Source organism: Marmota flaviventris, chromosome 18, assembly GCF_047511675.1.
Source record: "Marmota flaviventris isolate mMarFla1 chromosome 18, mMarFla1.hap1, whole genome shotgun sequence".
NCBI lineage: Eukaryota > Metazoa > Chordata > Mammalia > Rodentia > Sciuridae > Marmota > Marmota flaviventris.
The window spans coordinates 50,779,661-50,793,740 of record NC_092515.1 but is presented as its reverse complement, the minus strand read 5'-3'; the positions used below and the strand labels follow the sequence as shown (position 1 = coordinate 50,793,740).

Genomic DNA, 14,080 nt, shown 5'->3' with positions numbered 1-14,080 from the left:
CAATGACTGACACATATCCAGGCCATTTTGGATTATGCTTTGCTCTTTTATTAATTAAAGGCCATATCTCATAACATTTCCTGCCCAAACCCAGAAATCAGAGGCAGAAAAATAATATAGGAAAAGCCTCAAGGCATATAATTTAAAACCCGAAGTGCAGGCTGGAGGTGTGGGAGAGGGCAGAAGATGGGCCATGAGGGCTGAGGCAAGAGGGTGACAGCTGTTGAATTTGCCCAGCATGCTAAGTCACACTGGCCTTCTCGGGGTCTTCACTGGAAGGACCATGGCGCATGATCTTCAGTACATGAGCTGGTAAACCGTGGCACTGTTCTTGGAGCCCGTGACCAGATACCGGTTGTCAGAGGACATGTCACAACACAAGATATCTGAGGACTCCTTTACCTAGAAGGAAAGAGGGGGTGGAAAGAGGGATGGTAAGCAGGGGCAAAGCTTGAGCCAGGCATGGGAGGTTTCATTTAGGACTATTTCGAGGCTCGCACAGCCCAGAGGTTTGGTCTGGAGACAGGGCCAGGTCTTGGGGCTCGAGGTAGAAGCCGTGAGTCCATGGGATCTTAATTCTCAGTGCTCTCCTTGTGTAATGTCCTGGATCGCTGTCTTAGAGGCACTGCCCGGCACTCCTCTCTCTGGGTCCAACATCTGGATCTAGGGCCATGAGCTCCAAGTACCTGGTTTGCACATCCCTCCTCCAGTACCTGAAACAGCCTTTGTAGAGAAGGTGCCGCTAAACAATGGATCGACTCGTCCAGTGTGGTCACAAAATAGCTGCCTGGAAAAGGAAAGAACAGAGGGGGAGCGAGAGGCTGAGCCCACACCCCAGTCCCAACTCTGTCCTCAACTAGATGGGGGGAGGGGTGACTCTCTTTCTCTGCCTCAGTTTTCCTGTCTGTAAAAATCAGAGACATGACCCAAACCATTGCCTTATCTGCCTCCAGCCTCCCATCACACACAGGATGGTGACATGTACCAGTGAATGGGACCATCAGGTGGCTTCGTGCCACCTCTGTCTGCCTGTCTTTGGGCTGTCTGTCATTCTATATAGGAAGCTCCCGCAAAGAGGCAGCCAGAACAGAAACAGGGGTGGGTAGAGAAAGAAGATGGGAAAGTGGGTTCCAAACAGGAAGCGGAGGGGCCACCTGCTTCTCCCTCACCACAGGAGGAGAACTTGAGGCTGTGGTGGTGGGTGTATTTTTGTAGGACAGCCTTGAACTTCTCCTTCCGATGAGTGTGTAGGATTATGATATCACTCGTTCTCAAGCCCACTAGCATCCATTCCTCGCTAGGATCGTGGGTAATGCTGAGGATCTGTTTGGAAAAAGTTTTGTGATCAGCATTCAGCTTTGCCAAGGCCATGGTGCATGCTGCCTCTTCCAACCTGGACTCCCCCCCACACACACACCGGCCGCCACTGCCTGCATCCAACCCCCATGGCAGAAGCACACAGCCCCAACAGTGGCTGACCAGGTACCTCATTCTGTAAATTGAATTGCTGAAGCCTCTGGTAGCTCCGCAGGTCCCAGGAATACAAGCTGGTGTCTTCACCTCCCGTCCAGAATTTATTGCCTGCGATGTCAACACAGCGGGACCCGTATATAGGGACTTCGTGTTTCCTGGTGAGAAAGCCAACTCAGAGGTCCAGGGGTAGGATGGGGCCTCCGGCAGTTTCAGGGCCAGGGAGTCCCAGATATATCTTCCACACTGCCTCGAATTACCCTACTGCCAAGAGGGGAAGGTGAGGTGTCCCAGCCAAGCCCTCCCCCAGGGGCACCTAAGTAGCTCCGGAGAGAGGTCATACCTGATCAAGATTTGGTTCTGTAAATCCCAGATCTCCACAAATCCTCTGAAACAAGCCAGGCAGATATGAGCATCAGAGGAGATGGCCAGAGAATAGCACATGGGGCCTGTGGAGGCCAACTGTGCCCTGACGCGGGGTGTGGGCGCCAGGTCCCAGAGAGTCAGGGTCTGGGACACGCCTCCCGTGATCAGGCTCTGCTCATCGGGGAACAGCTTGCAGGTAAGGACACAGTTCTGAGGGTTCTGCAGGGACAGAGCACACTCGTGTCACCTTGCCTCGCCGAAATAGAGGCCTTCTTTGGGTTCCCCATCCCTATTAGAACACCCTGACCTGCAGGTCCAGCTGGGCCTCAGGGGCCTTGTCCCAGGCGTGCAGAGCACTCTCGTCCCACACCCTGATGTAGCCGGAGCCACATGTGTACACGTGGCGGGTTGCACCACCGACGGCCACCGCGTAGACTCTCTTCCCGTGGCGGAGCATGCCAACCTTCCAGGAATCCCGTGGGGGCCTCTGCCTGACCACCACTTCACCTGGAATGGGAGGCTGGGAAGAGTACAGGGTGGGAGGCAATGAGAGGGTCATGGCCTTGATCTGCTGCCACCCACGGGGACAGCATGGTCCTGTCCACTAAGCAAATTCCTAACCATCAATCCATCCAACAGCAGAGTGTGGCTCCAGGCTCCCGGGCCACATCCCTTGAAGGAGTGTCACTATGAGCTGAAAGGCCTACTGTGGGGCTGGTGGGAAGAGGAGGGCAGCTTCCTTCAGGACACCACCACACGCAGGGGAGGGAGGGAGAGCGCAGACGCACTGTTTCTCAACTAGCAGGCAGGTGGGAAAGGGAGGCTCCCGGGGGTCAGAGACCAGGACAAGAAGGTACTTACGACCCCTCTGAGGAGTGACCAGACTTCTCTACTGGGGGAAAGTGAAGAAGAGGGCTGGCCTGCGGGAAGACAGGACAGCGACACCCACCCGCTGGTGGAGAGGGTGTCAGCACCGAGAGCTGCACATCTCGGGGAGAGGGATGCTCTCCTGACGCCAGGCCCCCGTTCCTCGTCGCCTTCCTGCCCACACTGTCACAGCCAGTACTTACCAAGCGCAGATCCTGGTAGGAAGCTGTGACAAATGAGAGGAGGAGGCATGAAGACAGGGCTTCCTGCAGGAATCCCCTCTCCCCGGGACACGGGGCCGCCCCACCCGGTCTTGCTGAAAGAGCCCCACCTGGGGCCAGCCTCTGCTGCCTCTCCTGGTTCTGCCCCCGAGAACCACATGGCCCGGAGCTCAGATGTGTCTAGGGTCTGCAGGTCCCACTGCTGCTGGGTCATACCGCTCATCTCCTGATAAACAGGGCCATGCTGCATGGGGGGACATGGAGGGATCTGGAGCATTTCACAAGGACTGTCCGGTTGGTACTGCACTTGTTCATGCTGAGAAGAAATACCAGAGCTTTCTGGCATATTCCTTCTCTCCTCTGGTTCATCATAAATCCTGAGTATACTGAAAGAGTCCTCTTCCTTCTCTCTACTCATGTCCTGGATCAATGAAGTGCCTGAGCCACCTGGCTCTAGGGCTTCAGAAATAGACCCACCAAACAGATCCTGATCCCCTGTAACAGGAAACAGAACAGAGGCAGGAATGCAGATGTGCCGCGCGGGATCTATCTGGAAGGGTCTGATATTCCTTTTTCAGGGCGAGACCTCAAAGTGGTTGCCGGCTGACTTTTGTACTAAACATTGGCAGCAACAGAGTCCAGGCTGAGAGTTTCACACAGGCACCCTGAGATGGAAGGACCAGGTAGGTTTGTTCCTTTTCCATGCGTGGCCTGCATTTCTGGTCATATAAAATCAAACTCACCCTTTCATCTGAACGCACACATTCTAAATGAGGGTCCATCCCAGGGTAAATAAAATACAAGCAACAGGAAACCCCACACTCCAGTCATCTTGCCCCTGGGAGGGGGCAGGGTGAAGGAGATGAAGGCCATGCAGACTCAAAGCAACCCATATGGATGGACAAGAATGCATAATGATAAAGAGGTTGGCTCGGAGGTAGTGTTTTCTATCCTCTGGAATCGTTCTAAATGGAATCGTCTGTGTAGAATACTTGTCGTTGTATAAGGTTAGTGGCAAATAATGAACGTAACACAGGGTGTTTGGTCGTGAATTATGCCAGGAACCAGGGCTCTAAGGACTTAAGGCAGACCCGGTAACTTCCTTCAGGAAGATTCCATTATAGTCTGTCCAAAAACTAGTCCTAGAAAGGCCCTGGAGAGACCCAGAGCTCTATTCACAGATCATCAGGAGCTACAAGGCACCACAGTCCTCCAGTTAGGAGTGTAGGCTGACAGGTGGGCTCAGTCCTTGGCCCCAGCGGGCACAGGGAGAACCCAGGACACCTGCCTTTGGGAAGCTATATTGCTCTGTGTTTGACTCTGAACTAAAGGTTTCATGTAGCTGATCTCATATTATCCTCACAACCGTGTGGGCCACATTTTATTGTTTTTTCATCCATTTATTTGCAGAGCCGAGGATCAACCCCAGGGCCTCCAGCATGCCAAGAAATGCTCTCCCACGGAGCTACACCCCCAGCCTGTGTGGGCCACACTTTGTAAATTTAAAAACTGAAGCTCAGAGCAGGTGAGCAACAGGTTCTGGATCAAACAGCTAGAAAACCTAGAAAAGAAACTCAAATGCTGTCTTTTCTACCTAACCATTAGAAGAAATATCCACCATAATTACCAAAGCAGTTACCCTTTGACCTAGCTGTTCATTTTCATGAATTTATTCTGTGGATGCAATTGGGTCTATACAAAAATATATATACACAAGGTGGAGTATTATAGCACTGTTTGTGACAACGATGACTGGACAAAACCCAAATGGCCATATGAGGGGATTGGTGAAATCAATTATAGCATATCCACATACCAGAATACTACACATTTGTTAAAAATAACAAGGACACATAAATTGACATGGAAAATTCCAAGGCTGTTAATAAGTGGGGGGAAATGCAAAGTTAAGAACAATGTGCAAAATAAGTAACCTTTGTGTGAAAGGATGGAAATGAGAATTTATCCTTATATATGTTTGTATGCACACAAAAAATTAGGAAGAATGGTTGCCTTTGAGGGATGGAAGTTGGTAAACTGGAAAGAAGAATGGGAGGGAGATTAATTACCATGTAGCTTGGTAGAAATTTTGCATATTTGCAGCTACTTCAGCCTAAATTTAAAAATTGTGGAAGTTAAAGCCTCTTTCTCAGCTAATGGCCATCCCCCCCACACACAATGGTAATCCCCATGATTCTCAAGTAGTTGTTCGGTTAATTTAACACATCCTCCCAGAGATGTGGCAGGCTTCCTTTAACTGGAGACACCAGGGCTGAGGCGGCACGGAGCATGGGCACTCCCCAACTAGAGGGACAGACCTCCTGTCCAGGCCCCCTGTGGGAAGCTGGGTAAAGCTTAAAGACAGTGAAGCTATTTAACCAGCACTTCTGACTTCAAATTAACCTGAATTTCATCCTATGAATTAAGGCAAGGTTTTCTGAAAAGAGTAGAAGAAAGGATCAATCTCACTGGGGAGCTCACCCTGCCAGCCAGAGAAGCACCCACACATCCCCCACCACAGGAAGCTCACCTCAGAAGACAGGGCAAACCCTAGGAGGTGCGAAGTCAGCAGAATGCAGGCCCAGCCAGGCCCTCCCCCATCTCCCGGCCCTCCCTCATCCCTAGACCCTCCCCTCCAGACTCAGGCACTGCCAGGGCTGCTATTTGTAAACATTAGCCTAACAGATAAGGAAGCCCTGGGTCAGAACCCGGGTCAGCTGTAGGGCCTCTGCATGAGTGGTCAATTACTAGGCCCATATTTCCAATTAACACTTGTGTCTTTGGGTGGGGGAAAGACAGGGACTTCCCCCCAAGAAAGTTCATGGCAGGAAGCAAGATGGGGTGATAAACTTGGGGGGCATAAGCCTTTGAACTGGGTTCCAGCTGCCCTTCAAGAACTAGTGTTTGAGCAAAGGCCAATTGGGTGCCAACTCTTATCTCTAGAGGAATCCCTCCCTCTGCTCCCGAAGGCTGACCTTGGGCTGAAGCCTACAGGGCAACCAGGAGAGGGAGGAGGAGCTTTCCCTTTTCTTCTACCTGCTCTGCCTGAACAGGATGGCTCTGTGCTTGCTGCCTTTTTACCAGAGTCTCTCAAAGTGAGGACCAGGGAAACCCTGCACCTCTGTAGTGGTTCTTCAATATGAGCATCAAAATCCCTGGAGGGCTGGTTCAGAGCGAGTGCTCCGCCGGCCCCTACAAACTCTCATTCAGGTCTGGGTGGGGCCCAGACTTTGTGTTTCTATCAAGTTGAATGAAGGGGTGAAGCTGGACACCTGTCCTGCCCAGCTCCCCTCATCTGCTTCCTGCCCACCATCTACACCAAAACTACTCTCTACTCTGATTTCTTTCTCACTCATTGGCTTCCTTCCTTTGAAGCAGAAGTCCTAATATGGCTGCTTCTTGGAAATCTTTTACCACCCCTGACCTCGGCTCTCCAAAGCTCTCTGTCTCTCCCCTCCTCCTCACATCCCCTTTTCCCTCAAAACTTTTGTAGCCACCTATTGTCTTTAAGATAACTCTAGACTCCCTAGCTTGGCATTTAATATTGGTCTCTCTCCATCTCCCCCTCCTTCTTCCCTGTTTCTGCCTTACCTGACCCCCAGGGTACGTAAGGGAGCATTTCCACACCTGGGCTTTGCCAGCAGCTGGGGAACACAGATCAGGCTCGGCCAGGCCCAAATCATCAAATTTAAGAGGGGGGCGGAGGAGACCTTGATATACACATAAATCCACACCCTGACTCATGAACCATTTATTTATTCTCACAGGAAACACAACAAAGAAGTAGAGCTTGGATTTTACTCCTAATCTGGAAATATGAGAATTAATTTGGGGAGTAAGAACCTCACATATACTCATCCAAGATCCCAAACAGGCAGAAGAGCTACAATGCAAATCCATATCTCTACGACTTTTTAAAATGTTTTTGAGGGACTAAGGCTATAGCTCAGGGGTAGAGTACTTGCCTCCCATGAAGGAGACACTGCACCCCAAAAAACTGTTTGAGAAAAACTGACTGGATCATAGGAGTTCTTTATATATTGTAGATATGCATCCTTTGTTAGATATGTGCGAGACCAATGTCTTTAAGCAATCTGTGGCTACCTTTTAACTCTCTTAATGGTGACTTTAGATAAACAGAAGGTTCCCACATTTAGTTGTCTCATTTACATTTTTTTTAATATTAATTTGTTGTTGTTGTTTGTTGTTGGTTGGTTGGTTGTTGTTTTGTTTTTCAGTGATGGGGACTGAACCCAGGAACAGTCTACCTCTAAGTTTCTTCCCCGACCTTTTTTTCTTTTTCTTTTTCTTTCTTTTTTTTCAAATTTGAGATAGGGTCTCACTAACTTGTCAAGGCTGGCCTCAAACTTGTAGTCCTCCTGCCTCAGCCTCCAAGCTTCTGGTATTATAGGTGGGCACCATCACTCCTAGCAAGGCTAATTCTTTTTGATTCTTGTTTGGAAAATGCTTGCTGACCCCAGTATCATGAAGATATATGCACCTTCATGCTTTTCAAAAAGCTACATATTTGACCTTTCCTATTTTTGTCTATGAAATTTATGATCTTGGTAATATCTAGAAGGGGTTTTAGAGAAAATAGAAGGCCCAGAACAGAGCCTGGGCCTTTCTCAGGGAGGTGGAATGTTGGAATGATTTTCATTAGGCTAAATAAAGAAGCGACACATGAAAGTCCATATATTGTTTGATTCTTTTCATATGAAATATCTAGAAAACATCAATCCATAAAATCAGAAAGCAGGTTAGCAGTGGCTGGAGGACATGGACCAGGGGACTGAGGCACAAGTGCTTGCTTACTAGGTATGGAGCTCCTTTTGGGGCAATGAAAAGTTTAGAAACTAGATGGTAGTGATGAGTGTTAAACACTGTGAATGTACCCAAGTCACCAAATGGTACACATAAAAGGAGTTAAAGTGGTAAATTCCATGTTATATGCATTTTGCCACGAGAAAAAAATAAGTAAAACCAGAGACTGGGTCATGAGTTAGAGGAACTGCAAATCCCAACAGCATTTTCCCTCTTCACCCAGCCAACTCCAGGCAGTTTTGCCTGTGCTTTTCTCACCTTGGCTCCCCTAGAAGAGCCAGGCAGCTGCAGGTGCCTCTTCCCAGAAGCTCTTGGCGGTCACAGTCAAATGGGCAGAGGAACCTCAACCCCAGATGGGCCAACACCCCGGCCAGTGTGGGTCATCTGGATAAAACTGCAGACATCTGCCTCCAGATCTTTATTTTGGGGCTGGGTGCCCTTTAGTGAGCAAATGGAGAACAGGCCAACTCTCCTTTCACCTGTAAGGCTGAGTTCCTAGCAGGGTTCACTGGGTGGTTGTGTTCACAAGTAGCCTCCCCAACCCTGGGAATGTCTCTTTCTGTGCACTGTCCAGTGGGATTCAGCTGGACGCCTGCCAATGAAAATATATAAGCCATATATCCTCAGGCACAAACTCCTCTTCCTTTTCTGATTCACAGTCATCACGCATTCAACTGGGTACTGTGAACAAGGTCTGGGACTATCTGGCCCACTAAGCCTGTTGTCTACTAGGTTGGAACACCAGCAGCTCCCAGGGGACAGGATGTGGTGAGCAGGGAATCCAATGCTGACCAAAGAAACCAGGGAGGCCAGCCAGGGGCAGGTGGCATTTGAGCCCAGTTCAGTGTGGAGAAGAGCCTTCCAGATGGAAGGGAGGAAGCTGGGCCAGAGGGCTCCTCATTGTTCACCTGGTCCTTCGCTGTCAAGGGGAGCCTCCCAACTCACCATGCCTAACCAAGTTCCTTTTCCATGAGATCACTGTGGTGTTCCCCTGTCCAGCAGGGTGCATTGTTCTGCCCACCCTGCACTGATTTCTTAGAACACTTGAGTTCTGAACCCTGCACTGATTTCCGTCCAGGATTACCTCTTACTTCCTGAGGGATCTTTAGGCACTGCCCAGGCCTCTATTCTGGCCTCCATCAACAACATCCCTTCCCCCCTCCACAGGGGAAGCTCTATTTATGCAGGGGGGGGGGGGGGTCCGCTACTTTTAAGAAGGGTCGCAGTGTCTGGGCCAATCACAAGGGTGATTGGTCTGCAGCTGCAGGGGCCCCAGCTGGGCTCTGTTAAGTCCTGGGGCCCCTCCAGGCCTCGCCTCCCGCCCAGGGCGCGCCCCAGGAGATCCTTCCACGGAAAGCTCAGTCCTTGGGGGGCCTGGGCCTGGGCCAGGGCAGGGGCTGAAGGGCCACCCTCGAAACAGGCACACGGGCCGGCCTTCGCCTGGCCGAGGGACCTGGAGGCCTGCGGCTGGTGACCCTCCTCTCACCCGCTGGGCCCGCGGCTTGCGCCGGCCGCGAGGGGGAGCGGAGGGCAGGTGGGGAAGGGAACCTAATGGCTTCCTGCGCCGGGCTCAGGCTCCCCGACACGGGCCCGTCTCCGCCCACTTCCACTAGGAGGCCAGCACGAGGCCGGGCACTAGCCGCCTCCGCCGAGGTCCCAAGCCAGGAGCGGCCCCTCGGCGGCCCCTTCCTGGCAGCACGTGGCCTGCGGGCTCCAGGCCAGCGGAGCGCTGGGAGTGGCAGATACGCGGGGGGCGAGGGCAAAACTGCCCCTTACCGTGGCCCAGGGGACCTGGCGGCCTCGGGCTGGCGACTTTTTGCCACCCTGCTGGAGGCGGCTGGGTGGCAGCCGGAGGAGGCAGGTTCAGCGCGCCATGCAATCGGGAACTCTTCCTGGAGGCTGGGCTTGGCCTGAGGGTGGGTGGGATTTCGGTGGCCGGTAGGGGGTGGGTGCCACACCTCGGGAACATGGCAGCCACTCGTGGACCGGCGTGGGCAGCGGGAGAGGAATCCGGAGCGGGAGGTGCAGGCCCCAGAGGCGAAGAGCAGGCAGCGGACCTGGGACCCTCGAGCTGGCTGCGACGCTGCGGAAGCCTGGGAGCCGTGGAAGGTGCTGGATGTGCCGAGGACCAACTTGTGTGGAGCATGAGTGCGGCCTAGTGGAGGAAGGGGCTGCCAGAACCCTGCCTGCCCCTGGGCTGGGGCGCTAGCTCCCTCTGGAGCAGGCCCAGGCCGCTCATCTGCAGTTGCCCGGCTCTTGGCCTGTGCTGGCTTGTGGAAGCGGCTGGTAAACATTCTGAAATGGAATGGAATGAGTGAAGGGGACAGATGTCCTTGGTTCCTGGTCAGGCCAGAGAATAACAAACAAAAGTGGAGACGGTCTGGAGGGAGTGGAGACTTCAGAGAGGACAGGAGGCAATCTAGAACCTTCTTCTCAGAACCCTGAGCCCCACTGCAGAGAGGGCCACCAAAAACGGGCAGGGAGCAGTGTGATGACATTGGAGCCCTGCTCCTGCCACATGGACCCTCCCAGCCCTGACCCTTGTGGGCCTCTCTCCACGCTCTCCCCTGCTTACTCACTGGTGCCCTTCAGGAGCCATGTTTTCCTTTGAGCTTCCATTTCCCTTTCTGACCAGGAAAGGGCAGGCCAAGGTGTTCCTGAAGGTCAAAGGGTAGAGGGTTCCCTGAGCTGCAGGAACAGACACACTGATATGGACTGAAGGAGAAGAACTTTAATCCCAGCCTGTGGGGGCCCAGGCTTTAGTTGAAAAAACAAATGCTTTAGTGTAGGACAGGTGTCTCTGGTTCTGAGGCTCCTTGTTGTCCTCATAGGCCTCGGCTGGACTCAAGCAGTTCAGCTGGGGATAGTGACTGCCAAGACAGGATATTAGGATTCCTGGGTATTCAGACCATGTGACTTCATGAGGCTGCAGGTATCTGACTGCTTTCTTCACCTTCCCCAAGCTTAGGGTCTAAACAGATGTATCTTCCCTGGGCAGAAACAAACGTACAGAGGGAGAGAAACATCAGGGACTATCAGGTCAGGGAAGGTCTTCCAGAGTCCTGGAAGCAGCCCTCACCCTGTGTTGACCAAGGAACCTGAGGCTCAGGGAGGCTCACGTGGACATTGGTGGTAGATCTGAGACATCGGATTCTGTCACTAGTAATTCTCCATCTTCTTGGAGTCCCTGCCTCAGTCCTACCACAGCAGAGAACCTGTGGGCCCTGCAGAAAGCCAGGCTACAGGACACACTGTTCCCCTACCCTGACCACCTCATCCGTGATCTGAAGAGGCTGCTCATGAGCTGAGAAAGTTGCAGTGAGCTCTGACCATCCGACCTCTCCCATGACCAGGTTAAGAGATAACATGAATTGCTGCTTTGCCATGTGACCAGGGGATGTCCCACCATCCCTGGGCCTCAGCTTGAACCCCATGACCTGGAACCCTTCTGGGTCTCACAATGCATGGTCTGGATCAGTCCTTATGAGCAAAGCAGGTGGTCCAGGTCCTGTCTTCTCCTCTCTGTATAAGTGTGTTCTGGGGGCTCCAGGGTCTTCTTCTACACATAGCCAGCTCCTGGGAGTGCCAGGATGGGTCAGACTTACATGACAGCATCCCTGGGACACAGTAAAGGTCCTATACCACATCACCGCTTTCTGATAGGAGGGACTCCACTTTGAAGCACTCAAGACACACTCCTTGCCAACACTTGATGCTCAAGCTATACATAGCCAGAGTGGGCATGCCTGTGAGAAGGGATGACCTTTGGGGTGTCCCATGTGTGCCTCTATGTGCCTGTTTTGTGGGAGTTCTGGGGGACATTATATGTGGCTGCATGTCTATCAGAGGGTCTGTGAAAGATACCTTTGGGGACCTCCTATGTGAGTCTGTGTGCATGCATGATTGGACAGCTGGTAATTCATCAGCCACACTGGGAAGGTAGGTTCTGTGATTACTCCATTTTTCAGATGATAAAATGGAGGCTTGGAGATAGAGGCACTTCTCCAGACCTCAGTTTTCTCACTGACATGCAGGGAAAATACAAAGATATCCAAAACCTGGAAACAGGTAAAATGATGACAGTGTGGCTTTAAAACAAACCAACAAAAATCATGCATTTCCTAAGCAATTCCCCTCAACTGTCTTTTGACTCTCCCAGGAATCCAATTTGGTTGAATTAACTCTGTAGAACCAATTGGGACTCCGCCCTTTCACAGCCAGTGAACTTGGCACAAATGTTAGAGTAGGACCATGTCTTCTGCCTGGTTGAGAAGATGACCCTACATGAGTACAGTCTGGTGGCAATGCAAGACCAACCCATCCAGTCTGCAAGTCTAACCCATTCAGTTTCCAAAGTAGCAATCTGGCTTTGACTTTCCTTTTCCAACTGAGTATGTAAATCTCTTAGTTTTAATATCCTTGGAACCAATTACCTTGTCTTCCTGCTGATCCTCTCATCATAAGTACAAAATTCATGAATTAAACAGATACTAACATCCCACCCACATCCCGTGTAAGCGGTAGAAATAGGTTCCTCTCAGTGGAGTGGGATGGCTGCGAAATAAAGACTAAGAAAAATAGAGCAGGGGGGAAAACCACAGAACACAGGAAGTAATTTTAAAATGGGGGGCAGGACAGGCTGGCTGATCGGGCTTCCACACTGAAAAGACAAAATGGAGCCCGTGCTTGCTTTACTTATATCGGGGAACATCATAGGTTTTCCGTGGAATGTTCTTTGCCAAATAAAGTAGGAAGTGGGCTGTCCAGTTCCCAGAGGGTTAAGCCCAAAACCAGAGCTACAAGAGGGGTCTTCTAGTAAAGTGGAGATAGAGGTCCTGGGCCTTGGGCAACCCAATGCGCGTTGGGGAGCCTGTGATATTCCCAAGGATAAATTAAACCTCCATGGCTCCATACCAAGAGAAGACCCTCAAGCAATTCACAGGTGGCTCCCCGCATTAAAAAAGGGTTCTAAGAATTTTTCTCTTACAAACATGAAACCAGTATCAGTCACCCTCTTTGCCACCATTGGGCAGGCCTCAATCACAGTGTGAAATGTGCAAAATTTTGAATTCACCAAGCTGATCCTGTGTGCTGAGAGGTATTGTTGTTATTTTTCTTTGGATTGCTTTCCTCAAAAACTCCTTTGCTACTGCCTTCTTAAAAGACTTAATGGATGAATCCACTGAAAGAGAAATTAGGAAAACTATTCCATTCACAACAGCCTCAAAAAAAAAAAAACCTGGGAATCAATCTAACAAAAGAGGTGAAAGACCTCTACAATGAAAACTACAGAACACTAAAGAAAGAAATTGAAGAAAACCTCAGAAGATGGAAAGATCTCCCATGCTCATGCTCCTGGATAAGCAGAATTAATATTGTTAAAATGGCCATACTACCAAAAGCATTATACAGATTTAATGCAATTCCTATTAAAATCTCAATGACACTCTTCATAGAAATAGAAAAAGCAATTATGAAATTTATTTGGGAAAATAAGAGACCCAGAATAGCTAAAGCAATCCTTAGCAAGAAAAGTGAAGCAGGAGGCATCACAATACCAGACCTTAAACTATACTACAGAGCTATAGTAACAAAAACTGCATGGTATTGGCCCAAAATAGATTTGTAGACCAATGGTACAAAATAGAGGACACAGAGACAAATCCACATAAATATGGTTATCTCATACTAGATAAGGGTGCCAAAAACATTCACTGGAGAAAAGGTAGCCTATTCAACAAATGGTGCTGGGAAAACTGGAAATCCATATGTTGCAAAATGAAATTAAACCTCTATCTATCACCCTGCATGAAAATCAACTCAAAGTGGATCAAAGACTTAGGTACTAGAACAGACACCCTGTGGCTAATAGAAGAAAAAATAGGCCCAAATCTTCCACCACATCGGCCTAGGATCTGACTTCCTTAACAAGATTCCTAAAGCACAAGAAGTAAAATCAAGAATCAATAAATGGGATGGGTTTAAATTAAAAAGCTTCTTCTTAGCAAAAGGAAACAATAACACGAGGAGAGAGCCTACAGATTCGGAGAAAATCTTTACCACATGCACCTCCAATAAAGCATTAATTTCTTGGATATATAAAAAACTCAAAAAACTTAACACCAAAAAACCACAAATAACTCAATCAATAAAATGGGCTAAGGAACTGAACAGACACTTCACAGAAGAAGAAATACAATTGATCAACAAATATATGAAAGAGTGTTCAACATCTCTATAATTAGAGAAATGCAAATCAAAACTACTCTAAGATTTTATCTCACTCCTGTCAGAATGGCAATCATCAAGGATACAGACAACAACAAATGTTG

The 14,080-nt window shown here is 49.9% G+C and overlaps 1 protein-coding gene across 1 annotated transcript; it reads right to left on the bottom strand.

Annotated features, from left to right (window-relative positions):
* Nucleotides 1-297: 297 nt before the first annotated feature.
* Nucleotides 298-3,342, bottom strand: Tle7 (TLE family member 7). The gene is made up of 9 exons (XM_034636121.2): nt 3,035-3,342; nt 2,907-2,929; nt 2,698-2,756; nt 2,144-2,356; nt 1,814-2,055; nt 1,487-1,628; nt 1,170-1,323; nt 714-787; nt 298-402 (listed from the first exon to the last, which is right to left on the bottom strand). The coding sequence occupies exons 1-9, from the start codon at nt 3,340-3,342 to the stop codon at nt 298-300; spliced, it is 1,320 nt and encodes a 439-aa protein (XP_034492012.2).
* Nucleotides 3,343-14,080: the final 10,738 nt, after the last annotated feature.